Source organism: Haemorhous mexicanus, chromosome 19 (genome assembly GCF_027477595.1).
Source record: "Haemorhous mexicanus isolate bHaeMex1 chromosome 19, bHaeMex1.pri, whole genome shotgun sequence".
NCBI classification, from domain to species: domain Eukaryota; kingdom Metazoa; phylum Chordata; class Aves; order Passeriformes; family Fringillidae; genus Haemorhous; species Haemorhous mexicanus.
The window spans coordinates 11359036-11386728 of record NC_082359.1 but is presented as its reverse complement, the minus strand read 5'-3'; the positions used below and the strand labels follow the sequence as shown (position 1 = coordinate 11386728).

Here is a 27693-nt window from a genome sequence, read left to right as displayed (position 1 = left end):
AGATTAATTCTGCAAGAGGATAAATAAAGAATTTGGTCACTGTGGATGGAAAGAGGACAGTCTTCAATATGCTCGGCTCTCTTTTGCCGGCAGTTGCTTGGTCCTTGCACTGATTTAAGCTGTGCCAGGGTAGGTTTAGGTTGGACATTAGGAAGAATTAGGAAGATTTTATTCCCAGAAAGTGTGATTAAATATTGCAGCGGGCTGCCCAGGGAGGTGTTGGAGTCACCGAGCCTGGAAGTGTTAAATTAGGACTGGCGTGGCGCTCGGTGCTCTGGTCTATTTGACAACGTGGTGTTCCGTCACAGGTTGGCCTCGATGATCTCAGAGGTGTTTTCCAACCTAATGGGTTCTGTGATTCTGTGAAAACAGCCGTGAAAAGTCCGCGGCTGCCGGTGCCTCTGCCTCCCCAGCCTCGGGCAGTTTGCTCCGAGCCCCGGGGCTGCGGGAGCGCCCGGCGGGCGGCTCGGGGCGCTGTGCGGCTGCGGCCCGGCCCGGGACGCCTCTGTCCCGGCCGCCTTCCCGTCCCGGCCGCCGCCATGGCGCTGTGCGGGGCTTTCCACAGCTTCCTCTTCGAGTACGACACCCCGCGCATCGTGCTGATCCGGAGCCGCAAAGTGGGGCTCATCAACCGCGCGGTGCAGCTCGGCATCCTCGCCTATGTGATCGGGTGAGCGGGCGGAGGGGCGCGGGGGTCCGGGCCGGCCGTCCTGAGAGGCAGCGGGCGGCTCCGCGCCGGGAGCCCCCGGGGCTGAGGGCGGGAGCCGCCCCTCCCTCAGGGGCCCTCAGGCGCCGCGGGACCCATCCTGTGAGGGCAGCGCGGGCTGAGGGGTGCCCGGAGGTCACCGAACGACCTTAACTGGGATTGTGGACAGAATCACAGATTTTCTGAGTTGGAAAGGTCCCCACAAGGATCAGGTCCAACTTTTAAGCGAATGGCCCAAGGGCCCCTCAGGAGCGGGACGTCTCAGGAGGTGATTGTCGTTCCCCCAGCAGGGCTGGGCATAAAAGCAAATTAGACCCTGCAAATCAATCTGAAAATAAAAAATATCACCCCAAAAATCAGACAGGAGATTGCCAATCTTGTGACCCTCTTCTAAGGAAAAGCTGTGAAACTGTCTGGAATGGCCCTTTCAGGTAATATGGTAATATGGAAAAGGAGAAATTCCAACCTGAACTTATTTACAGTGTTTATTTATTGTTTCTTGCAATCCTTCTCTTTCAGGTGGGTTTTTCTGTGGGAAAAGGGTTACCAGGAAACAGACTCTGTGGTCAGTTCTGTAACCATGAAGGTCAAGGGTGTAACACTGACAAACACATCCACCTTGGGGGCCAGGATCTGGGATGTAGCTGATTATGTCATCCCTCCTCAGGTATTAATCACTTTCACACAGAAAGAAGGTTTTCTAACAAGCAGGTACTGCTTTGCAAAAGTCCACTGAGAGCTGGAGCAGCTTTGGCTCCAGTCTGGCCATAATATGAGAGAATGAAGCAGCTTTGCTTTGTTGCTGATCATTCTGAGCCCCTACCCTGGGGCAACTTGTTCCAAGAAAAGTGTGTTGGTGTGTGTGCTTGTGTAGAATCATAGAATGGTTTAGGTTTGAAAGCAACCAAAATAATCTTGTTCCACTCTTCTGTGGGCAGGGCCACTATCCCACATTACTCCAAGCCCTGCCCAACCTAGCCTTGAACACTTCCAGGGATCCAGGGGTAGCCACAGCTTCTCTGGGCAGCCTGTGCCAGGGCCTCTCTACCCTCAGAGTGAAGAGGGTAATCTAATCCAAATCTCTTTTAGTTTAAAAAGTGTTCCCCTTTACCCTATCACTATCTGCCTGTGTAAAAAGCTCCTTCCCTCCTTTTTATAAGCCCCCTTTGGGCACTCACATGGGCTCTAAGTTCTTCTTGAGCCTTTCCTTCTCTGAGGGTTCACTGATCCCACTGTTCATGGTGCCCACAAAGACTTGGAACAGCACGGGTCCTGCCAGAGGAGGACTTTGCAGGCATCAGGAAGAAGCTGCAACAATAACGACCTGTCATCTTTCTTACTGCTTTCTAAAGCAAACAACCCCAAGTTAAGCTGTTGGCAGAAGCCGCAGGAACAGCCTGCAAGTCACCTGATGCAGAACTGAACAGGAAGCATTGCTGTAGTTACTGATTGCCTGTATCTGTGGGAGTCTGTGCTGTGTGGGCCATATGTGGTGGCCTTTGGGCTGGGCAGGCACAGCCAGGCTGCTGCTCGTGGGTCCCTCTGTCTGCATGACATGTGGTGCAGAAAAAAAGACAGATTAGCCAGATTTTGGCTGAGTGGTCATATTTGTGTATCAGGGAAGCGGAAGCAGATGACAGATCTGGAGTCATACAGATCTGAAAGTAGTGAAAGTAAAGTAATGAAAATAGTGTTCCCTGAAGGAACAGGACTGGGCAAATTCCTGACTGATAGATTGCGAAAAGAAAGAGTGGGAGTTGGCTTGGACTTGCAGCTGGAGGTCTATTTCTGCACCTGCCTTACAACTCCCCTGAGGAGCTGTGTGAGCTCTGTTTTCATAATGTGAATGAGGAACTTGGGGCCGAGTGGGAGGACAGAAGGAGCTGCCAGTCCCACAGTCCTTCCTGTGGCTAAACACAGCAGCACCAGGCGATACACGTAGGAATTTGCTCCTTTAGTGCTGCACCAGCAGTGTCCAGGGCAAGTCCCCTCTGCTGGGCCACCTGGGCTCTGTCAGCAGAGATATTTGGTACAGTGCCTTGGATGCTCTTTGCAGACTGTCACTCCTAAGTTTCCTTCTTGTTTTGCATGCTCAGGGTGAGAATACTGTGTTTGTCATGACCAATGTGATCCTCACACTGAACCAGAGCCAAGGCCGCTGCCCAGAGGTAGGTGCAGAATCTGCTTTAATCCTGCCTTGTGTGAGTGGGAGTGCGGGGGAGAGGGTTCTCAGAGTTTTATGTAACTATTGTTCCTCTCCAGCTCCCAGATGATCAAACAAAGTGCGAGGTGAAGAACATCTGTGTTCCAGGATATGTCAGCACCCACAGCAGTGGTAAGAAACCTGCTGCAAAAGCTCCTTTCAGTCTGGCTTGTGGTTCCTCTGTGCTGTGCCTTCCCTGCTGTGAAGGAAGCAGCATTTCACTTCAGTCTCCTTCTTCTCTTTCTCTCACATGTAAGATAACTGAAGCAGAAGCTCAGATTTTTCTTCTGGTGGACTTAGACCAAATGAACTTAGACTGTGTTGTGTGGATGTTGGGTAGATGTGGGCTTTGGTTAAGTTAGCAAGCAGTGTGAAGCTTTGTCATGGCCTTCAGTCCCTGAAGCAGTATTTCACATGAATGAAGATTTGACTCAGGAAAAGCACTTGATGCTTCTTTCTCTGAAATTACACTTGCAATGGAAGATAATGTGGGTTTTGGTAGTGGCACTTCACCTCTGGGAAAATGGCTTTCACCATATGGAGTGTCACAGGCCAAATACTGCCTGGTTTTGCTCAGTAGTACCTCCATGCACGTCTTTCCAGGCATCCAGACTGGGGAGTGTGTTCCATACAACAACAGCATTAAGACCTGTGAAGTCTTTGCATGGTGTCCCGTGGAGGATGACTATCACATACCCAAGTGAGTGCTCTGTCTTCCTAATCCACAGTGCCCCTCCTGAGAGCAGGCTCGTGGTACACAGCTGATGCTTCTCCCACTGACATGCTCTTGGGAAAAGCTGAAGAGATGAGCACCAAGGACTCTGCAGAGCCCTGTTTATGTTTCCCTTTTGTTTTGTAGGCCAGCATTCCTGCGAGAAGCTGAGAACTTCACCCTTCTGGTGAAGAACAACATTTGGTACCGCAAGTTCAACTTCAGCAAGTAAATAGTGAGAGGGTGATCACACTGTCTGGTCTCCTGGGCAGTAAAGGGGATGCAACAACTCTTCTCTTTCTGTTCTCCTGTAGGCGAAACATCCTCCCCACTATCAACTCCACCTACCTCAAGAACTGCATCTATGATGCCCAGACTGATCCCTTCTGCCCTATCTTTCGTTTAGGGAAAATAGTTGAAGCTGCAGGGCAGGACTTCCAGGAAATGGCTGTGGAGGTATTTGGCAGACCCTTCTCTTGAGCTTCAGCTGTTTTTAGAAAAGGAGTGATAGGGGATTGTCTCTGCCACATGGCATGAGCCACAGAACACAGATGAGCTGCAGGATGGATAATGCTCTGGCCAGTGGGACTGGAGTGAATTCTACTTAACAAATAATTGGCCTTGCTTTGGGTGGGGTTATGTGCAAGGTTCTGTAGCAGCAGAAAATTGTTGGACTGAGCCTGGGGTTAGAGCCAGTAAATCAGGTCCTGGTCAGCAGAGAGCCTAGTGCTGGGCTGGCTGTGCACTTTGGACTGCCCATCACCTCCTGTCCTCCACTTGGCAGGGTGGAGTCATGGCACTGCAGATCAACTGGGACTGCAACCTGGACAGAGCCGCTTCCCACTGTGTGCCAAAATATTCCTTCCGGCGCCTTGACAACAAGGACTCTGCCCACACCGTCTCACCTGGCTACAACTTCAGGTAATGTGGCTGTGGAGGGCACCTGGTGCCTCAGCTCCATCTGCCACTGGCACTTGTGGTAGTTTGGGGCTTTCAATGGTGCTTGGAGAGCAACAGAAGAAAACCTGGAGAGCTTTTTAGATGCTGTAAGACAGAGCACATGGGATCCTCACCGTGTGCAAACCACAGCAGAGGGGGGAGGTCAGTGAAGCTCCACTGATTGCATCAGAGTGCCTGAGACATGTCTCTATCAGCTTTTTGGTGGCTGTTAGATCAATGGGGTGGCAATGGGACAACTGACTGTCTCAGGGTGTGCTGATAGGGCAGAATTTGAGGGGACTGAGGTGGGGTTGGGAGACTGAAGCATGTCCTCACTCTGCTTGGGGGAAAAAACTCACCTGTAAAAGTGTCTGTCAGTTGAAGACCATATCTGCAGCCCGAGTATCCTGGCATACACCACCACATACACGTTCTGGCCAGTACAGCTAAGTCCAGCTCTTACAGTAAAACACCAGCACAGAACTGGCAGCTGGTTGCATCCAAACTCACACTATAATATTAAATACAGATTAGCCACCTTGCCAAGGTCCTTGCAAGATTCCTGCTTGTGAGGAAACACAGCTCAGGGCTGTTATTTCTAGAATCACAAAATCTCGCTTAGGACAGAGGATCTTTGGGTGGAACGTGGATGAATTTGCTGAGGAGCTGTGCAGAGCACAAATTTGTGTTTGGGAGGTGCCAGGCCGGCAGGTATCAGTGTGTCTGGACTGTCTGGAGGATATCACAGCAGGATCTGAAACGCTCTTGCTGATTTCAGACTCTAGTACAGCCCCTTACCATTCCTTCCTTTTCTCTTCCACACTCTTCTCTGCTTCCTCCTGGCTTAGTCAACCACGTGGCGGAGTAAGTCTGATCTCACTTATTTGTTCTCATCCCTTTCCCTGTCGTTTGCCTGCTATCACGCAGTGCGGGACACGGAGCAGCCTTTGTGTGCCGGGCCGAGCCGCGCGGGCGCTCCCGGCCCTGCCCTCTCGTGGCTGCCTGATCCCCTGCAGCCCCTGCCTGCCTCTCTCGTGGAGCTGACTTTCTTCCTGTTAGTCCTTATGCACCCTTGCTAAAGCTACTTTCTCCCCTTCCTATGCCTTGCAGGTTTCCTCATTTTATAGTGCTCACTGTTGTCTTAAATTCACCTGCTTTGGGTTTTTCTCCTGTAATGAGCTTGCCAGCATGAAATCTCCATCACTCGGGGTTTGTGTCTGAAAGTAACAATGTTCAGCCCATCCTCTTGGGATGGGGAACACACCTGGATGTTGCATGATCACATAAGCAACCTCAAAATTTCCAGTTAAGCTCTGACCTATCTTTTCTGCAGGTTTGCAAAATACTACAAGAATAGTGATGGCACTGAATCACGGACGCTTGTCAAAGCTTATGGCATCCGCTTTGATATCATAGTGTTTGGAAAGGTAGGATGACAGTTCCTGGAGGTCTTGTAATGAATTGAAAACTTTCAGAGATGCTGAAAAGCATGCTCAGGCTTGTAACTGTCTTCTAGGCAGGAAAATTTGATGTAATTCCTACCATGATTAACATCGGCTCTGGCTTAGCGCTGTTTGGTGTGGTAAGTGACATTGTCTGCACCTGGACTCAATTCTGGATTAGTGCCTCCGTTCTGAGGATCCCTGTCTTAAACTCTTTCAATCTCCACTAGGCAACAGTGCTGTGTGACATTGTTGTTCTGTATTGCATGAAGAAGAGATACTTCTATCGGGAGAAGAAGTACAAATATGTGGAGGATTATGAACTGGTAAGCATCAGTGAAGGCAGGGTAAAGGCAGAATTGCTTCCTCCTCTGACTCCACAGAGATTCTGAAACAGGATGTAGAAAGTTCACATCAAATGGGGATTTGGAACCACAGTTCTAAGGAAACTTTGTCTTCCTCAGAGAAGCTAATTTTTACCTCAAAGCTGCTGCAGGGAAGAGCACTAGAAACAAATATTGTCATGTTTCCTGGGTAACCAGTCTTGGAGAGGAAAATATATGTTCAAGAACTTGTCATGCTCCTACTGCACCTCCTTTTTGGGTTGCAGTCATTAGCTTTTGCCTTCTAAGAGCTGTAGGGAACAGCCCTGTTCCCATCAAATCCTTCCTTCTTGGCTTTCGGGGTTCCTGCAGTTGTGAGAAAAATCATTCAGCGGGTTGGTATTTTCTGATACCAGTGTGCTGACAGCCACAGTTACAGCTCCCTCCAGGGATCAAATGATCTGTTTGGTCAGTAGGATTTTGTTGGTTGCTTGACTGGTGCTGAGGACAGAGCTCAGCCCTACAGCCCTGTGCTTGGTGGGCAATGTAGCTGCAGAGGGCAGATTTCTCAATCAAAACACCTCGTGCCACTGGAAGAGTAAAAGGAAAAGTCTGAATAAAAGGGAGTAGCTTGCCTGGGCAAAGGATTTTATGTGATTGGAAGGGGAAAAAAGAAGAGTTTCTGGCAGAGAACTGTAATCTCTGATTCTTGCAGGGAGTTGGTGAGACATACGGAACAGACTCCTGAGCTCCTGGTGCTGCAGGACCAATTGCTGCTCTAAACTGCTGCTGGGAACATTTCTTGACCCTGCCATGAGACCACCCCCTCCTTGCTGGAAGGAAGTGGGGAACCAAACTGAGAAAGGGACAATCTTAACTACTCTTTACTACTTGGGAGTCAGTCCCAGGGAGAAGAACTGGGTCTGCTCTTTGTCTGCTGTCTTTCCAGGTTATTTGCACTAAACACAGAGGGAAAATTGTACTTTATGCCAGACCTCTACACTGGCTGAGCCTGGGACAGAGACAGCTCTGACATCATCATTTTGCCAGTCCTTCTGTCCCTGAGCTCACTGACACCAGAGGGCACAGGACAATAGGCTCAGTTTTTCCTTAGATTGACCATGGCCACTGCCAGGAGGTGCCTAACCTTGGGACAGCAGCTCCTTGCTGTTGTCACTTTTCTTTCCCTGAAGGATTGTGAACATTAGCTGAGCTGGTACCTACTATTTCATTGGGGTCTTCAAGCTCCAGTGGCCACAGGCCAAGATAAAGCAGAGTCTGGCTCCATTGTGCTGTGATGAATGGCTTACTGGTTACAGAACTTTTCTTCTATTTAGTCTAATTTTTATGCTATTACTTTAAAATTTACTTTAATAAAATACTACCTTCCTTCAACCCTCTTGAAGTTGTGCAAGCTGGGTTTTGATTGTTCATTTCTCCCCACATACCAACTCTTGTTGAGGGCGATCAAAGCCACGGCTCTGTGGGTTTTGCCTCTTCATTCTCTCAGCAGAAATGCTGCTGCAACTACAGCTGCTCTGCCTTGATTCTCCTGACACCTCCAAGGGAAAAGACTTGTAAGTCAGAGGCCAAGATCTTTGGGTCTTTATCTGAGTGCTGGTACCAACTGCTTGGAAGAACAGATCTCTTAGTCCCTGGCACACCTCCCGTGCTTTTCACCACCACACCAACCCTGTGTCTGGGCTGCTGCATTTAATGCAGTTTACACAATTTGATTGAAGTGGATTTGTTGGCTTTTATATTCACATGGCTTTGAGCACCTCTAGTAATCACATTGACTCACCAAGTCCAGGTCTTCCTTTCTCTGAGTCTTTTCTGGTGTTACTGAGCCCTAGGATCTATTCCATATTCCCAGCATCCTGGCTGCCTTTCTCCAGCAGCACAATGGATAAACCACAGCATTACCATTTTGTTTTACTCCTCATGTGCCTGCTGCTGTTGAGCACTAAGTTGTGTCCGAGCTCAGAGTGCCCTTCCAAGGGCACTCCAGTCTGTGCATGTGAATGCTCAGTTTGGATTATACAGTGCTCGAGCTCCTGTGCTCCCATCCTAGCCCAAGGTCCCCAGTAATGGTAGAGCACCAGACTTCACTAACACAGGAGAGTGCTTTCAGATTCCTCTTCCAACAAACTCTCACAGCTTGATAAAGACCACTCAAACAGAATAATGGTTCCACTTGATCAACTAACTCTAGGTTTGGTTGCATGTAATTTATTTCAACTTGTACAGTGAAGCTTGAACACCTGTGTGGAAAAACACTTACTTGTTAGTTTATTCTTTCTTCTTAGGTAATATAATTTAAAAGTGGTAAATACACAGTATTTAAACTTTATACACCTGATAAAGTTAAATGCATAATAAAGGGGTAGGAGTGAAACACAAGCCTTGGTCATTAAACAAACAGTATAAAAATCAGGAATAGTTCAGGACCTTAGAAAAGAAACAGATCAATTGCCTGATAGGTAAGAGGGGACCACCATGGAAAACTACTCAGGTAAGAGGCCTGGTTTCCCCTTAGCACTTTCCTGTGTGCTTTCAGAGCCAAAAAGGCTTAGTACCCAGCAATAAGCCCACAGTCAGCACCGGGCTTGCTTGGAAGGAAGGGAGTTGGGGAAATCAAGCTATCGCCCAGTTCCAAGGCACAAGCAAAATATTCACTTCACTATAAGGAGAAAGCCAGCATTACTACTAAGGAACAGCAGCTGGGGAACTGAGCAGGTTTATATACACAGTACAGCTTCTCTAACAGGTCATGCATTTAGAGAGATCTCCCTCACAAGGCCATGCTTTACACTTTCAACAGAGCTGACCAACCAGAAAAATCCACATTGCATTTCTTTCCGAAATGTGCATTCGGCTGCAGCCCCAGCAGAGCCTGCACTGAGGGACACTCGGTTTGAAGAGCACCTTGGGGAAGTGCTGAGTGTAGCATCCTTTAGAACCAAGCCCACGCAGGCAGTCAGACACTGATCAGTGGGAGTATCTGAGGCCCAGAGACTGGCTGGGCACTGGGAGCTGGTACAGCTATTGAGAAGCTGCGTTAAACCTGGCAGACCTGTTGGGTCAATGTAAACTGTCTCACCTGACAAATCACAACCAGGGATGGGCAGCACAGAGATCTCTACAACACACCTCTAGCAAACACACCACACACACTACTATGCACTACCTACAAAAAATTGGATCCCCTAGCTTTTTACATCTTTTTTGGCAGATAAGTCCATTTGCAGGGTTAGAGAACCAGGCTGCCCACTCACACACATTTCCACAATGAAAAGTCCTGTGTAGGGGGAGCAGGCAGCTGTAATAGTGCTGGCCCCCAAGTTACCTGTTTGGTTTTCCCATAGCTGAAGCTGCAGGGCTTTGGCATAGCCTCGGACTAAAATGGGAGGAAAACAGTGCATGTCTTATGGCTCCAAACTCCATAGTATTGCTCCTAAACCACCAACTGTCCTCACTGGCTTTGGAAAGAGGCCAGCAGCACAATGCTTCCATAATAAATTGCAATTTAGGGGGAACATCGCTTCAGGTGATCAAAAGGTGTAAGGGACAGTTTGGGTAGGCATCTGCACCCTTGCTAATGCTGTCCTGGCTTTAACAAAAGCCAGTCTTAACCAGGAATTACCAGGCCAAGTCTGACTGCAGCGGGGCCAAGGACCTTGGCACGCTGCTACTTGTGCTGTCCAGGATAAAATAAAGGAAGACAAGGGAATGGTCACTTTCTAAAGGCAGGGCATCCATGGCCAGGGTTAACAGGCAGAGACCTTACCATTAATCAAGACACTTGGCAGTCTCCTAGTGCCTTCTTCCTGAGGGCAAAGAATTACACCTTATCAGCCCCTCACAACCTTGGGAGACTCAAATCCTCCTTCTCTGTCAGGTACATCAAATGCCTCATTCAAGGTCACACAACCACATCAGACTGAGAAAGGAAAAAAATCAGACCTTTTCCCCCCTAGTCTCATGCTCCAGCCACAAAACAACTGTACTTACCGTGACCCCTTTCCTCAGGCAAACCCTGGCTCCTCATTCTCCAGCTTTATCCAAGCACAGAGAATTTGGGAAAATGAGTCTGGATGCCAGAGTCTCTCCCACCACATGGCAGATTATTATTTTGTACAAGCACCACAAATAATCAGAGTAATCTGACTGAAGGTGAAAGAGCTCTTAGTAAGAAACAATCCATTAACTAGATATACACTTAATTTACTAACAAGCCTCTGATCCACAGGCATTCACAAATTACTGGTAACAAACTTGCAAAAAATACATAGCATTGGCCCCAGAATCCAGATTAAGAGTTTGGAAAACAAATGTTTCTTTGAAAATTACTAGCTAATCATTAAGATCCTAAATTCTAAGCAAGCCCTAAGTCTATACTTAAAAACCAGCAGAAGTTGTATTATTTTAAATTGTAGTAAACCATGTAATGTACATGGAAGTGAAAGATTTTACCCTGAATTTTATATTTTATAGTATATCTACCTAGATCAAGTAAAATATTTAGAAACAAACTGTTAGTGCTTCTTCTGTTGTTTAAAACATTCTAAACACCACCTTTCACTCATATGTCTGCAGCAAAAATAGTTCAAACTGAACTTAAGCCCTTAAATACCTTTTCCTTTCATACACTGAATACCTAACTTACCAAGTCCTGGTCACACCAAGGCCTCTGGGAAGGTGTTAATTACCTGAGGAGGTAATTAACCTCACTTTTTGAACGTCCTGAAGATGCTGTTTCATACAACTTGGCTCACAAAGGTAGGCATTCTTTGAAAAGCTGAACAGGTGGGTTTTTGCTTTGTTCCCATGCAGTTAAAAAGGTGTCAATTAAAAACAAACCAGAACTACAAGAAATAGATGCAACAACATTCCTGGTAGGTCGTGAACTCTCAAAGTGCACACGTGTGGTTGGTTTTACTGCTGTGTATGCCACTTGGCAAAAGCTTCACCCTTCTGCACGTGCCCACGGCCACGCCATGGGCATCATGCCCCTGGGACGCTGGCATCAGTCCCTGCAAATTATTTGGCATTAAAACCAGCTAAAAGCAGTTCCAAATGCATTTTCCTTTGGCTGCTGTGGGTTTTGTTTTGCAAAGCCCTCTTGCTGCTCACCACCACCGCTCACCTCTCCACTGTCCGCCAGCGCCTCTCCCACCAGAAGTCAGCAGTCCAAGTGCTTGGAGATGCTCCACGTTTACGGCAAATAATCAGATGTCTGATAAGGTGTGATAACATGCTGCTATGTGAGCTCTACATCCAGCATTGTACTGAGATAGCGCCATGTCATGCTGTGTTTGCTCTGGGCTCTGGTCACCTCGTCCCCAGCACACGCTTGGTGACGTGCCCTGGATTGAGCTGCTCAGCAGAACCGGAAAGTCCATGTTCAGGAAAGAAGTTCCTCCTCTCCCACGTTGGGCAAGTCGTTGCATTTCAGGTTATCTTCACTGCCTTGTTTCCTGTTTTCAAAGGAAATAAAACAGCTGCTGTGCAACTCAGAAAAAGGGAAAGGAGACCATGAGACACCAGTTTCTGCCCCTTCCCTGCCATGGGAACTTTAGGATGATGAGCATGTGTCATCTCTCCCCATGTAACGGGCTGAAAGTGCCATAAAAAATGTTTTTAATCCCATCAGAACAGCAGGATATTCCATGTCACAAAAATCTCATAAAGCAGTTACAGATCAGACAGGTGGGGTGTGAATGTCGCAGTCACGGCCCCCATGAAAGTTTCAACACCCAGCTATTTAATTTCTCCCCCAGAGTATCAGAAAAAGCTGCAAATGTCTTTTGGGGCCAAGGTGAGGTGATGACACTTACGGCAGCAGGTTCCCAGAGGAAGACAATGACCTCTCCTCCCTCTTGCTCCCCTCAAATGGGTTCCCAAAGGATCGCTTCCGGATCATCGTTTTAACCAAGATCTGCAAAACCAGAATGCAGTTCACTGGGGTGCCTTCCCTTCATTCAAGAGCAACAGGAACATCCAACTTGCATGCCCAAGTACTTAAAAAAACTAGTGAAAACAAGTCAAAGTTCTCTATAAATAGAAATCAGAAAGAAGCATCTTTGCAAGTTTCCAGCTGCTTAATACAGGGGCTGTATCCTCATCTGAAACCCTTGCAGGTGAGAGCCACACCAGGTGTAAGAGGCTGAAAAGGAGAGCAAAGACAAGTCTGGGAGGTTTCTTTCCTTTCCAGAAGTAGATTTTACTGATTGCTGCATCCAGTACCTGTAAATTTCCAGTCCTCCATGATTACCTGGCAAAATAATTCACTGGAAAGGGAGAGGGGAAAGAACTGGCACAATTTTACCTTAATGCTCATCTGAAACCAAACTGAAAGCTGGCCATTTGTCCAGCTTTGGCTGCAAAACACAAAGTTACCAATCAGAGACTGGTGGGAACAGAGATGTGTCAGGATTCTTCCCTGGCATCCCCCAGCTTGTTTTGTTGGTGGGAGCAGACATCAAGGTGAGCAGCACTGGACCCTGCCTCAGCAGGAACATCCCTGAGAGCCCCTGATTTCATTTGATGTTGCTTCTCATCCCTCTGTGCCTCGTTTATCTGCTCACTAGGGCACACAGAGAGCTGCTCTGTCTCTGAAGGCAAGGGTGTTCTAAGAGTCAAGGCCACGTGAGTGAATCTCATACTGGAGCGTCAACGCCTGCACTTGGCTGCACAAAGATCAGGCACCAGAGGGTAATTCTGAAGATCAAATGCAAATTTGAAAATACCACATTTGCCTGGAGGCAGTTTGTTATCTAAGAGTCAAAGAGGTGCAGTAAAATCTGACTTGCCTTGAGCTGTGCTGAACACACCTGGATTTCAACAGGGCTGGGAACATAAAGCCTACTGATCAATTCCCCTCTGAACAGGAAAAAGGGGGTAAACCCCTCATCAATGGTGATCTCTTTAGACAACATCTGCTTTTTCAGCCTCAGCAGCACGAGGTACATTTGCATGTTCACACAGCTGTGGTCATTGAGATTTCTGCAGGGCATCCAAAAGGGAGAGAGCTCCAGAAATGAGGCCAGATGTGGGCACAGCTAGGAGATGGAAAAGGGGCTTCAAAGGGAAACCTGTTCTTCAAAAAAATCACACCCTGGGTGCCTACAGGCAGATAACACCAGGCCAGGAACTGTGAATGGTCGCTCGCTGTTTCTCTTAACACAAGGGCTGGCGGCACCCAAAGAAATCATTTGGTTCAAAATCACAAAGGATTTAACTTTCTACATAGGACAGGGTTACAATGTGGTTCTCACCACGACAGTGGGTTGCAGAGAATAAAAATATGAGCTTGAAAAGAGATGAGATGAAGTCACCAAGAATAGCTCCAGGCGGGGGCTGATGCACATCGTGGCCCAGATAAAATCTCCATCCCAGGAACCTCCCACAGCCCCTCTGGCTGGACAGGCAGAATAGGGCAGGAGCTCCTTGTGCCTGGCCAAAACACCTGCTCCCAGCCACAGGCAGGTTCTGGACCAGATGCTCTTTTGCCCTGAGTGAATACAGTAATATTTAGGCAGCCAGCTCAAGCATGAAGACCATCAACCCACTGACAGTTACCTTTGAAACTGCTCTAAAATATTCCCCTGCACTGTGGGGTATGGCCATGTCCAGTGAGCTGCTGAGACCCTGAGACACCCAAGTGTCTTGCAGCACTTGTTTCCAAGAGAGGGAAGGTCTTTGCTCTAATCCTGCCCAGTGCTTTTGCCCTTCAGCAGTGAACTGCAGCTGCTCAGGGCCACCCCAGCAGGCAGCATGGACTCCACTGTGCATCCACAGACCATCAGCTCCTTTGTACTCACCACGGTGGCCAGGCTGGGGATGTGCTTGACTGAATTCTCCACTTCCTCCTCCGTCACCTCGACGAGGGTGCAGTTCTCATCCTCCGTGGGCAGCAGCTCCGCTCCGTTCTTGGTGACCCAAGGGTGCAACTTCAATGAATAACACAGCCTGTCAGGAACGATTTCCCTTTTTTCATAACTCAAACAACACAAGCCTGGCAAACGCATCTCCTTGTCCAAGCTCCTGAAATGGCAGGGAGCAGGGCAGGGCTGTGCCATGTCACTGGTGAGCCAGCTCACCTGGGTGCCAGCAGGCACTGCACAGCCTGGAGCACAAAATGCCATGGCGTGGCTCGTCCAGAGCCAGCGCTGGCCCCAGCTACACAACCAAGCCATAGCCTGAGTGACCTACAGCACTGGGCATCTCTGGGCTTTAGGGAAGCAGACCTATCTTCACTCTCATCTTATGGATGAGACAGCAGCAGGAGGCAGGAGAGATTTGTTCCAGTCCACACATACGAGCAGCAGTGATGGGGAGACCCACTGAGCCCTTGTCCTGGAGCTGGTTTAATCCATGCCTGAAGGCAGAACCCCTGTATCTCCTGGCCCACACACCTGGTGACTTGGTCGGCTGCAGGAGGAGCGCAAAAGGTTCCGCAATTCCCCCGCAATCCTTTCCCCCTACCTTGGTCTCCATTCTCTCAGCTTCTCGCCCCTTCCAGGCTCCCGCAGGGGCGAAGGACCAGAAATCTCCTGCGAAAGGGTGTTGCACAGTACTTTCCTGGTAGCAGAGGAAATACTGTACTCAGGGGATTTCCTTTTGCCTGCCACTTCTATAGGCACCAAAGGTCCCAAAGCTGAGCAGGTCCCGGAGCGAGGGAAGGAGCTGGGACTTACCTGCCCAGGGGCCCTGGGCACAGGGGGAGGACCTAGCCTGGTGCAATCAAACTGACTCCCAAAAAAAGCAGAGCAAGGAGAACCCAAGAGAAGTGAAGGCACAGCCAGCACCAGGAAGCTGGGTCAGTACCTTGATTTCTGGGACTGAAATCCTAGATTCAGGATTTTTATCCAACATCCGTGTAATCAAATCCTTCAAGAAGTCCGTAATTTCTGGCCTGTGGAAGGAAGAAGGGAGAGATGAGATGGGGAAAGGGATGGGTGCTGCCTCTGTTCTCCACCCCAGTGCCAGCTACTATGAGCCTTCTGGGCAGAGGGGCTGGACTCCAGCCCCAACAGGGAGGCAGCTCTGGGTTCTTGTACACCCCCTCCTCTCCAAACCCCCAGAAAAAGCAAAATATTCCCTTTTGAGGCAATATGAAGTGTGATCCCACATTTACAGGGCAGGGAGAGACCAACTCAAAGCCTGAATTTTGCAAAACCACAGAAGAGCAGGGCCAGCCCTACCCAGGCAGTGCTTGAGAAACAACTCAAATGAGCTGTAAAATAAGGATGGATGGGTTGTTTTTGGTTTTGAGTACTTACTGGTCTGGGAACTCCAACGTTTGGGTCTTGATTTTATTGTGTAAACTCAAGATCCTTTCATCCATAAAAGGGCACTACCACAAAGAAAAAGAACAATGAGGAAAGCAACAACTTCTGTTAAGAGGCATCCATGGGGCAGCCAGAGGAACATCAGAATCTCATAGGGTTTGAAGGAAAGCAAAGATCCAGTTACAGGTAAATTCCAAAAGACTTCCAATTATATCAGTGTCTACTTTTAAACTCCATGAAAAAAAAATTTAACCAAAAATTACCAATTACTAAAGTAATTCCTTTCCTAAAAAATCTGCCCAAACCCAGAATTTTTTCCACTGGGGAAGAAGAGATGCCCAACCCTTTTGGTTGCACCCATCCCAGGGACAGACAAAGGCTTCTCATTTCCATCCACACATCCTCATCTCCACTCAGCTCAACAGGGACACAAGGTGCCAGTCCCACTGCTTTCCTGGAACATGGGAGGCACAAACCAACCCCCCAAACACCAACAGCACTGAAAAATCCATCTCATTACCTGCCCAAACACAAAGCAGTACAGCGTGATCCCCATGGCCCAGACATCCAAAGCCTGCAGAGTGAAGAAAGCAGTTAAATCTACAACAAGATTTCTGTTTGTGCAAGGTTAGCCCAAGACCATTCAAATTGCTATTAAATACCTTTCCAGAGAAGATTTTCCTGGTTTCTGAGAGGGTTTCTGGGGCCATGAAGGCAGGAGTGCCCACTGTGTTGGTTAAGAGGGCATCAGCTCCCTTGAACTCGTTGCTCACTCCGAAGTCGGCGATCTTGACGTGCCCATCTTCCCCCACGAGGAGGTTGGAAGGTTTAATATCCCGATGGATTATCTTCTGATAGTGCACTGCAGCAGAGGGACAATGAGTGGTGCAGCAGCAGCACTGGTTTGCAGCAAAGGAGCCACGAGGACTCCATGTGGCTCTTTCTGCTAACACCACCACCAGCCCCAGCTTTAAAAGTCCCTGTGCAGCATGAGCCACCAGAAATGGCACCGTATACCAGCAGAAAGGCCAGCTCCAGGTGTTCAGAAAAAAACCCAAAATAAGAAATCTCATCTTTTTTGCAGAGACACTTACAGTATTCAATGCCCTTGATCAGATCCTGGAAGTAGAACCGAGCCTGGTCCTCACTGAGAGGTTTCAAGGTTGGGATTTCCATCACAGGGCTGTGAAGGCAACAGAGAATGGAGTTCATTCCCCACCTGGATGTGCTGAAACAGGGCCTGAAGGCTTTGTCACTGGCTGGTGAGAGCACACAACCTCAAACACAGGCACACAGTACACAGGGTGTACTCAGCTGTAACCAGGCCGGGGAAATGCTACTCAAAGCTCAAGCCCCAGCCATGAACCTCCCCATCACCTCTGCACCCCATTCCCACCTTGGGTGGCCAAGCTCTGCCACCCACAAACCCATCTGATGTTCAAGTGTTAGTAGGATTAAATTTGGAAATCTGGAATTCAGTACTCACCCCTGCTTCACCAGCTCAAACACTGCAACACAAAAGAGAAGGTGATTACAGATGGTTTACAGGGTATGGCTCCTGCAAGCACAGCCTCAGCACAAAAGCAATTATTTTAATGACAAAAATTCTAAAAATAATATGTTATTTTTGAAAAGGAGATGCTGTCTTATGCAAGGCATGTGCATTTGGGTTGCTCCCTTTTCAGTTAAGTGGATGCTGCCAACTATCTTCTCAGTGTTGCAGCTTCAGCATCATGAAGTGCCCTCCGTGGCACACAAAACCCCTCAATTTGCCACCAAAAAAGGCTGAACACGCACCCTGGGCAAACCTCAGTGCTTGGTCATGAAGGCATCACATGCTCCTCCACTAGTACAGACTGAACATAAATGATAGAAAAAAAATGCCTTCTTCAAAAGTTGTGTATTACCTGAAGCAACAACTGCAGTCTGCCAGGCAGGTTGGGATGTGGCTCATTTGCACCTTGGATAATTAACTTGTGCCTTTTCCCAAAGCCAGAGAAATAGAACTTCTTTCTATCATTCCAGCTTCAAAGCTGAGAACATCAATGCTGGTGCCTCTCACGGCAAAGCATGCCCTGGTGTCGAATTAATGCCAATAAAGTGCTATAAAGCACTCTTATCTCTGTTCACAACCCAGACTGCATCTCATTTCCTCCTCCAGCACATCAGGCTATACCCACAGTGGAGGAGAGACCCAGCCCTGCACACAGAGCTACTCCAAAACACAGTGGAAACCTTTTGCCCCATCCCTCTGACACCCCAGGGCAGTGGGCAGTTACCCATGTACAGGTGATCCTCACTGGGGTCATCCAGGACCTGCCAAAAGAAGAAAAAAGGCAATTAAACAGTGCCAAGAAAGCCTTGCAAATTAAGCATTGTGATATTTTATTTAGCAGCCATCTCCGTTCTTCACCATCTGCACCATCAGCACGGTCTGCTCATCTCTGAGCTTCTACCCACAAGAGTAGGGGAAAAAAGAGGACAGAGATGTAGCTGTACTTCAAGGAAGCAAATATTTAAAACACACAGGAAGCATCATCTGACTCATGAGCCAAATAAACTCCAGCCTGCATATCCTTAATTCTTGATTTTTGGACTGTTTCATACAGGCAGTGGGTGGAAGGCAAGGCAGCTGCACTGTTGAACTCACAGAAACACCAGTTCTTCCCCAAAACCTCTATCAGCACTTGTTTCCTCCACAGAAGAAACATTTTTCTGCATTTCCCTTTCTGAGCAGGAAAGAAAAAAATCTTTTTGGAGGTGAGAATAAAAAACCTAACTAAGGAAAACACAAAATTCTTCCAAAGGCAGGACCTGCCCTTGCTCCCTTCTGGGGTCACTCCCCTTCACCCAGCCCATCCCTGCAGCATTCAGGCTCCGTCATGCTCAAGGATGAGTTTTGGAAAGGGGCCAGCTCTCACCTCCACCAGTTTCACCACGTTGGGGTGGTCCAGCTTCTTCAGGATGGCAATCTCCTGGTAGACCTGCTCGATGGGCCCTCTGGGCTGCAGGCAGCCCTCGGAAGCAGCTTTGGCCCCGCGGGGCGGCGGGCGGCCTGAGGAAAGGCAAAGATGTGTCCAGTTGGGAACAATCCCCCAGGATCCCCAAAACATCCCCAAGCCAGAAGGCTTTCTGCCACTTACGGGGGAAGCCCGCCTGTCTCATCAACTTCTTTTTTGAGAGAACCTTCATTGCCTGCAAAAGGAGAACAAATATGGAATTCGGGGCAAGTCAAGGATAAAATGTGGCTGGTGGGATGGGGCAGGGAGTCAGCAGAGGGATCCATCCCCCTCCCACCTGCCCCGCTGCAGGCTCCAGGGCTGTGTGCTACTCACATAGTAGGTGTTATCATCCTCGTTGTAGGCCAGCTTCACCACCCCATAGGAGCCCTGGAGAGGAGGACAGCCATGGGGCACAAGTTAGGGACAATCCAGAAAACCCACATCACCAAACCAGGCTCTGGGCTCCTCCACAAACCCACCACACAGGGATCACAGAGCTGGTGGGCGATGCTGGGATGAGCAGGGGGGTGTACAGGCTGACATCACACTGAGAGCAAAGAAAAGCTTCAAATGCCCCGTTGTGTGGGAGGGAGGGGGAAGGGGGAAAATTAGTAATAATTTAAAAAATATACAATTCAATTGGCACCACTCAGAACAGAACAGCGAGCAACAAAGAGCTGCCGTGGCGAGGGCTGGACTTGCTCCTCTTCTGGAGCATTCCCATGACTGGAAAGTGAAAGCAAGCCCAACACCCTCCCAACCCAAAACCCCTCATCCCACGCCAAACCCAATATTCACCTTCCCAATCTCATCCTTCAGCTTGTATTGGTTGAGCTGCACACAGTCCTGTGGGGAGAGAGTGGGCAAGTTTGGCGTGAGCCACAAAACGGCTCACATTTGCTCTTCTCCTTTTACATCTCCGGCAAAACTTTCTCTGCAAACTCACACCCCATCCTGCTCTGCCCAAGCACCCTCGTGGGGCTGGGCAGCTTTGATTCATGAGCCACAAAACCACCCACCAAGCCACACATTGGTGTGTTTATAGAGGGCTAATTGCAAACATTAATGGCTGGGCAGGGATCCTGTCCTGTCCACTCATGTGGAAAGGAGGGACACGGAGAGCCCTGAGGGGTTTAATGCTGGCGACCTGGCGCCGAGTAATTTTATTTCTTCTAGGCAAAGCAGCCACTCGCTGCCTGTTTTCTGTCAGGCTGGGGGGAGGCAGGCCTGTTTTTTCTTTAGATCTCAGTGAACTTCTCTGGATTTTTTATTTTTTAGGAGTAAAGAAAGAAAATTGTGCTACACTCCTGGTGTCCATCAAACACAGCCATGAGAGCTGCGGCATCAGCGAGAGGTATGAAAACCAGTGAGTTGGGGGTCTCACCTCCCTGAGGGCTGTCCCCATGGCCCAGGATATCCCAGGGCCCCCTGCCACACACCTGCAGACGTGTCGTGAAGGTTTATCCCAAAAAAACAAGCAAGAAGAAATGCCACTGTGGGAAAATCCAGGCAGATGGGGGCAGGAGAACTGCAGGAGCAGCATTCATCCCCCTCACTTGTAACTCTCATCCCCCTCACCTGCAATCCTGTGATGGACACACGGTTGGACTCCACTGTCGGCCGCCGCGGCAGCCGTGGGGAGGAGTGCGGGGACGTCACCGGGGAGTAGGGGAGGGAGGGGTAGATGAAGCGTTCCTTGGCACCGTCACCGTGCCCGGGCGAGCGGGCAGGCTGCGGCCGCTCCTGCAGGGACAGCTTGCGGCCGGAGAGGTGCAGCTTCCGGCCCTCCCCAAAGCCCTCGGTGCCGGGCACGTCCATCTCCTCCTCGCTCGCGCTCCCCGCGGCCTCGTGCTCGGTCACCACGATGAGCGAGGCCATGCTGCCGTGGCCGGGGCTCAGCGCCGGGGGGTCCCACAGGGCCGCGGGGGCTCGGCGGCCGCAGCCTCCGGCGCTGCAGAGGGGCTGTGGGGTGGGTGAGCTGCTGGGGACACGTGGTGGCGTGGAGGGACCGATGGCCTCATCCTGGCCATGCTGTGGTGGGGAGATGTGCCTGCAAACACAGGATAGAGAGTCAGCCAGATTCTCCGGAAAGCGGCATTTCCTGCTGGTCACTGTGCTACAGATTGATTTATTCATTCCATAGGGAATGGTGAAGCCAAGGGCAGCAGTGCAGGATTGCACCAGGATGCACAATCACCCTGCCATGGGACAGACCCCAGGCCAGAGCCAGCCTCAACCCCAGGGCTCCCACCACTGCTCCTTCCACCCTTTTTATCTAAACACCTCCAGGGAATAACAACTTCATCGTCTCCACTATGGAAATACTCCAAAGGGGTTATTTTAAAGGGGCAGGATAAAGAATTTCACTATACCAGCATAAATACCACTGAGTTCCCTACCTTACTGCTCAAAGTGGGCACATCTCTACCAAGTTGCCCCAGACAAAGCAGTTCAGGGGCACAAAGACCCACTTACCAAGCATGGGGTGCAGGACCAGCCCCCTGGCTCACTGCTTCCTCCCACAGCCCATCATTGCTGATGATTTCTGTTCCTCGCCCTGTGGCCTTTTGTGCAAAACTCAGGTATCCAAACCTTGAGATAAATGAGAAAACTGTTAGCAACAACAACAACAACAACAAAAAATTAAAAATCAAATAATTAAGTGATAATTTAAAAAGAGGAGAAAATTATGTTAATTCACACATGCCAGGCACTCCAGAGCACCTGAGGCTGTTCAGTGGTTGGTTGGCTGTAAACCATTGCTCTTCCCTACCCCAACACTGGTGCTGTTTTTAATTTCTAGGTTAACAAGTTGCCACAGAAGGAAGTGAAAAAAAATATCCTGAAACAACCAGCCCAGGAGCAGGAACAGGGTTTGAGGCATTTTTCTGCCTGGTTCCCACACCTCGACGAGGCGGCCGGTTAAAATTAGCTCCACTCATCTCCATTGAAGTTTCCGTGCTGCACCCGCAGCACAACCACTCTGAATCAGCCCAGCAGAAATTATGGGTCAAGTACAGAAATCAAATCGTCTCCCCCGTCCTCGGCTTCACAATGGCCTAATTGCTGTTTTCAACACTGATCTATAAACCAGAGCTTTTGTGCCCAAGTGGGATCGGCCTGGAGCTGAAGCCAACGCAGCACCGCTTGCTGCTCCGAGGCACGGAGAAGCACAGGGATGGGGAGGCTATAAATAAGCCAACGAACAGCAACAAGGACAAGCTATTCCAGAAACACTGAGATTTGTGGGGCTGAATCCACTCCTGGATGGGGCTTTGCTGGATGAGAGAGCCAGGAGCCACCAGCCAAGTCAAATTCCCCCCGCAGTGCTGCTGGCAGCCCTCAGCAGCATGTTTTAATGCACTCCCAAATGGATTAAAACAAACAGGCAGCCCCCCCATTCATCCTGAATTTACAGGGATGCATCTCGAGGCCATTTGCCTGCTTTGGGCACCCCTCCAGTGGGCACATATAAATAGCTGCCCTGAAGCCGGAGCTGATCCGGAATGCTGTGCCCTCTACCCTCACCGTGCTCTGCGGCCGCACCAAAAAAGGCAGCTCATCAGGGCAGCCTTGGGATGAAACCACCCCAGGAACATCTCTGTTGGAACAGTTGAAACCACCCCAGGAACATCACTGGTAGCAACACCAATCCCCAGCAGTGCCACAGCACGGCTGGACATCCCATCCTGCCCCCAGAGCATCACCTGTATCCTGATTTCCAAGGGTTCCTGACAAACTTTGCCAGACTTGAGCAAAATTGAGTTATGAAGCCTCAGTCACACTTGAGAGCTGAGCTGTCCTGGCTGGCGGGAGTTAATTGGCTTGACCAGGATAAACATATCAAGTCTGATTAATTCAAGCAGGCTTCCCCAGGCTCTATAAACTAAAAGTCATCCAAGCTCCATCGTAACATCATCTGAAGTGGGAAATCAGAGGGGGTTTCCCTCTGCATGTGTGCAAAGGATCAGAGGATGGGGGTTTTAAGAAATTGCTGAGATGATGCCTCGCCTGAGAGAAACCCAAAAGTGGGGTCACACTGTTGAACACAGCCCTGTTATCCTTAATAAGCACATGAGGAGGAGGAGGTGGAGAATAGCTGTATTCCCAGCCAGAGAGAAAGTAAAATAGCTGAAACGAGGGCAGTAATCCCAAAGAGAGAAAATACAGCCTGGGGGCTTTGGCTTCACCAGTCCATCCGGGCCCTTGCCTGGGGAAAAGCAGCACATTCTGTTATGAACTCCAGCAGATTCTTATGTAAAAGGGAGCAGCACATGCCCACAAAATCCTCAGGAAATATAACAGCCTGGTGTATAGGAATGATTTATCAGCACAGCTTTTGGCTGCAATCCATATATAACCCATAGCGGCTGCAGCAGGATTATCGAAGCAATCGGTCTCGCATCTAATTCAGCAAGGAGAGGGATATTAAAATGAAAAGAGGTCTGTGAAACCCTGGCAGCAGCTCTCCCTCTGCATCCACGTGGCTTGAGCGGAAGCGAATGGGAGTGGAATCAGCCCCCGTGAGGGTGAGGGATTTTCACAGCCCCTCGGCAGCCCCAGCTCTGCCGAGAGCGTGTGGGCCCTGCCTGGGCCCTGCTGGATGAGGCCACCTTTGGAGGGGAACACGCTGACTGATTCCAGGTGAGTGCAGAGGGTGACACCTTGCAGCCAGCACTGGCTGCAGGGATTTCAGTCAGAGCATAGGGATGCATCTGCCTGCCCTTCCCTTCCCGGAGCTGCTTCTCTACCCAGATGCAGGGGCTGCACACTCGCCTTCCCCACATCTGTGTCACTGTGGCAAGGCCAGACACAGTGTCAGGATCAGACCCTTCCCGGGGAGTAAGACTTGGTGGCAGCTCAGCAGTGACTCCTCTATCCATCCTTCCTTGGAGGTCAGCTCACAAATCACAACTTCAGCCGTTTATAACAAAACTGAACTCAAAACACCAAAACCAGGGCTGATTTTACTTGCAGACATCCTCCCCTGCTACTGCTGGAGGTTGGTTATAAGCCAGGCAGGGCCAGCCTGGGGCAGTTATTGGTCTCCCTGGGCACAGTCCAGTGGCTATTTTGCTTTCCCCGGTCACGGTCAGTGGTGGAAGTGCCCGTGCCAAGAGTGGTGTCATCTGCAGCAACGGGGGCATCGATCACAGTTTCCCTTCCTACGGGTGAGCCCAGACCTTGCCAGAAATATATTAGTCACTGTAGTATACAAAGACCATATGCATGCCCTACCTGACTTTTAATGGAAGAAAAATCTCCCAGCAGCTTTTCTAGAAGTCAGAGGACACCCAAATTTATGAGATACTGGAAACAGGCGCCCATGCCCCATCTAGGACAGGTACCTGTGCCCAAGCAGCAAAGTTTTTCATCATCCAGGGTGAACGGAAGAGCCTCCTGCACTGCCTCACCCAGCCAACACAGAGTGGAAAGAATTGGGGGGAAAAAAAAAGCAAAGCCAGGCTGGTAGCATTGTAGTGTCACAACACCCAGAAGCAAGTTTCAATAGGAATCACAAAAACATCTTTACCAAGGTTTTTTTATAATTATAAAAAAATACTGCCTAATACTGCTGAAGCAATATATAATGAGCATCCCAAAAGAGCCTAAGCTCCAGAGATGGTGTTGAGCATGGACCAGGATAAGCTCAAGGCACCTCCATCACCTTGTCCAGCACTGCCAAGCAATTCCCAGCTTTCCTGGTAACATCAGCTCCAGCCCACAATGCCCACGAGAGAGGAAACTAGAGCAGCTCTCCACTTTGTGAACACCACTTAAAAGACATTAAGGCAGAGTTGAAAGCAAAGGCTCCTCCAAATTACCTCCCCGGAACAGACACCCCTCACAGCACACTCAGGTATGGGCTTTTGGGGTTTGTCTCTGCCTCAGGGGAGGGGCTGTCTCTGTGGCTGTGGGCCATGAAGGTAGCTCTGGTGCCCACAGCTGCCACACATCCTCTCCCCAGCAGGTTCCCCTGGCCCTGAGAACAACCTGGTCCTGTCCCCAGGGGTGGTTTCTGCCCCGGCAGCATTGCAGTCAGCCCACAGCTCCATCACACCAGCTTCCCGTGGTCATCTCACTTTTGCTCTTGGTCTCGACTGTTACCTTCATGCTCCTGATGCTCTGTGCCGTGCACGTGGCTGCAGGGCTGCATCCACCTCCTAACCACGCTCTGTCACTCGCAGCAACCCAACCTGTGGCTTCTAATGAGACCCGTGCCCTGTACACAGTCGCTCCGCCAGCTCCATCCCCTCTCACTTGTCCCTTGACCTTAAAAACCCCTCCTTTCCCCAACCCCGTGGCCTGTCTTTCCCCGGCACCCCCGATCCCGGCCCTCAACCCCTGGACAGGAGCCCCGTGGGGTCGGTGGGACACGCGGTGTGCCCACCCGGTCCCATCGCCGCGCCCGGGGTGCCGCCGCCCGCCGGTACCGCGGCACGTGTCGGGGCCGGCGGCAGCGGGATGTCCGCGGGGCCCGGCGGCCACGGCGCGGGATGGGGAAATGACAGCACCGAGCCCGCACCGCGGGGGTGTCCGCACAGGCCGCCCGCGGGAGAGCCCCGTCCGGGGGCGACGCCGTTCGCCGCCCGCAGAGCGGCCCCAGCCCCGGCTCCATCCCCGCTCCATCCCCGGCTCGGCCGCCCCCGCCCGCCCGGTCCCTCCGGGCGCGGCTTTGTCTCCGCCACCGCGGGCGCATCCCCCGGCCGGGCCCGCCCGGCCTCCCCGCCCGTTCCCGCAGCACCGACCTGGCGGGGAGCGACCCCTGGACCCCGCAGCCCCCGCAGCCCCCGCCGCGCTGGGCCGGAGCGCCGCTGCCCGGCGCCGCCTTCGCTTTCGGTTCCGCTCCGGCGGCGGCAGCGGGAAGGAGGGAGGGAAGGAGGGAGGGAGCGATGGAAGGAGGGAGGGAGGGAGAAAGGGAGGCCCCGCTCCGCCCCGGGGAAGGGCAGGTTTCCCCCCGGGCAGCCGCATCCTGCCCGCCCGCCCCCGTAAGCCGCTGTTGCGGTGTGTTTTGTTCTTTTGTTTATTTATAAATTTCCCCCCAGTGTTTTATTCCCCCGCTGGCCCCGCGTCACCTCCCGGCGGGATGCAGCGCGGAGCCCCGGCCGGTCCCGCCGCCGCCGACCCCGCTGCGGGCTGCCCGCGTCCCCCTCGGAGAGACCCAAACCCCGGCGTACCCCGGCGTCGCTTCCTCCCCCTGCCCCCGTGCGAACCCTGGGCTACCAGCGTCAGGTCGGCTGGGGGCAAACCGGGTTACCTGCGCCAGTTCCCCCGCACTGAGCGATTGCCCAAATCATCACCTAAAGGAGGGGTTTGGAAAACAGTTGTTTGGAAGTGTCTCAGAGGCCACCACCAAAGAGTTCCCACTCAAGTTGCAGCTCTGTAGCGCTGAGACAGAGCTCACGGGCACGGCCTTTAACACCCCAGCTGACACCAGCCCTCGGCAAACACACCCCTTGCTCTGTCCAGTATTTGGGGTTTGGTTTTATTTACATCCAGCACCATTTCTGCACCAAACTCACCCCGATTTTCTTTACATGAAGCAACAGCTTCAGCCGTGCGTAGATGCAAATGCCACAGCTGGCCAAACCCTCTTCCTCATTTTGCTTCAAGACTCGTTTAGTGGCACCACTTTGAGACTGTGGAGCTCCCCAGAGCAGAGCCAGGCCTCCATGCCAGCTTTGTCAATAAACACTGTATTTCTGACCAGAATCCTGAAAGCCACTCTAAAAATCAGGTTTATGCACTTACCGGAACGCAGTAGGTGCTCCGAACATTTCAAGGATTAAACTCCTCGATGTTGGTTAAAACACAGCAGAGAGGGAATGAGCCAACCTTCCACAAAGCTGGGTTCCCCTTTGCCGTTGGAAACCTCGTTTTAAAATCAAGGCCCTGATGATCTGCCAACAGCCCCGATGCAGCACTAATTAATGGAATGTGTAAACTAACACCGGACTATCCTCGTCTCAACCACACCCTAGTGCTTCTCTCTTCCTCCTTACATGGCCCAGCTCCAGCAGAACCAGGTTTAGGTCTGGTGTGGCAATGCCACGGTCAAGTCTGCTGTTTCCAAGCAGGGTAGCTCCGGGGCTTTAAATGATGCTCAGCTTTTCTACAGTCACCAGGTGACTGGCACCCACCAAAGGTTTACACTCACATGAGTGCAATCCCGTCTGCCCTCAAATTGCACACTACAGTCAAAATGAAATTTTCTTCCAAAATGAGGATCTCATTGCTGGCAGTCAATGCCAGCACATCACATACTCAGTTATAGAATGGTTTGGGATAGAAGGGATCTCAAAATCCACCCATGGATGAGTAGGGACACCTTCCACTATCCCAGGTTGCTCTGAGCCCTGTCTAACCTGGCCTTGGACACTTCCAGGGCTGAGACAGACAGAGCTGCTCTTTGCACTCTGTGCCAGGGCCTCCCTCCCCACCCTCACAGGGGAGAATTTCTCCCCACTATCCCATCCAACCCTGCCCTCTGCCAGTGGGAAGCCATTCCCTGTGTCCTCCAGGCCCTTGTCCAAAGTTCCTCTCCAGATTTCTTGGAGATTTCTTGGCCCCTCCAGATTACTTCAGTCAGTTGTGATCCCCATCTATTCACCCATAAAAGCAGAGCAGGTAAATGACACACAGTGCTGAGGGGAGAACACACACAATAAAACATTTCAGCTGAGCTGGGGCTGTTTGTTTCCCACTCTTCACCCTCCTCATCCCCCCTCTGCACAAGGACACATGAAACAACAGTGCCAGGACTTAGCTCTGTTACACCTTTCTGACTGAACCCTGATTTTTCCCTTTCTGCCAGCACCATCTGTTTCTGCCGCGTAAACAGCTACTGCAGACAGGTTAAAAGCAAGGACACTTTTTAAATGAGACTCCCCCTTCCATACCACTTAAAAAGAGCACAAAGGAGCTTTGCCTACATTTTCCACTATTTTTTGTACCCCTGTGTTCATAAAGCCTGCATTGATTTGGGAAATGTCACTACTAAGAACAGAACACTACTTCGTGACTGCACTGCTCCCCTCAGTGTGTTTATAACACAGTCAAGAGGGTCTTT

General features: G+C 50.5%; 2 protein-coding genes across 7 annotated transcripts; one reads left to right on the top strand and one right to left on the bottom strand.

Annotated features, from left to right (window-relative positions):
• The first annotated feature begins 339 nt into the window (after positions 1-339).
• P2RX4 (purinergic receptor P2X 4) lies at positions 340-7725 on the top strand. Of its 3 annotated transcripts, XM_059863581.1 has the most exons (13): positions 921-974; positions 1067-1137; positions 1226-1373; positions 2803-2874; positions 2969-3041; positions 3513-3609; positions 3769-3849; positions 3936-4077; positions 4406-4542; positions 5894-5987; positions 6077-6142; positions 6233-6328; positions 7041-7725. In XM_059863581.1, exons 1-13 carry the CDS (start codon positions 936-938, stop codon positions 7071-7073), a joined length of 1149 nt encoding a protein of 382 aa, XP_059719564.1. In that variant the 5' UTR covers positions 921-935; the 3' UTR covers positions 7074-7725. The 3 variants fall into 3 exon arrangements, with proteins under 3 accessions (XP_059719562.1, XP_059719563.1, XP_059719564.1); XM_059863580.1 differs by lacking the exons at positions 921-974; positions 1067-1137 and adding an exon at positions 343-670; XM_059863579.1 differs by lacking the exons at positions 921-974; positions 1067-1137; positions 7041-7725 and adding an exon at positions 340-670 and having other exon boundaries at positions 6233-6969.
• Positions 7726-8541: 816 nt separating this feature from the next.
• CAMKK2 (calcium/calmodulin dependent protein kinase kinase 2) lies at positions 8542-26547 on the bottom strand. Of its 4 annotated transcripts, none has more exons than XM_059863576.1 (18): positions 26376-26543; positions 21099-21215; positions 20202-20673; positions 19422-19469; positions 18957-19010; positions 18765-18816; positions 18543-18676; positions 17901-17937; positions 17108-17129; positions 16716-16804; positions 16284-16483; positions 16142-16195; positions 15613-15686; positions 15158-15245; positions 14816-14911; positions 14152-14280; positions 12166-12266; positions 8542-11805 (listed from the first exon to the last, which is right to left on the bottom strand). In XM_059863576.1, the coding sequence occupies exons 1-18, from the start codon at positions 26399-26401 to the stop codon at positions 11733-11735; spliced, it is 1866 nt and encodes a 621-aa protein (XP_059719559.1). In that variant the 5' UTR covers positions 26402-26543; the 3' UTR covers positions 8542-11732. The 4 variants fall into 4 exon arrangements, 3 of the variants coding, with proteins under 3 accessions (XP_059719559.1, XP_059719561.1, XP_059719560.1); XM_059863578.1 differs by lacking the exon at positions 26376-26543 and adding an exon at positions 25373-25515; XM_059863577.1 differs by lacking the exon at positions 14816-14911.
• Between the last annotated feature and the right edge of the window lie 1146 nt (positions 26548-27693).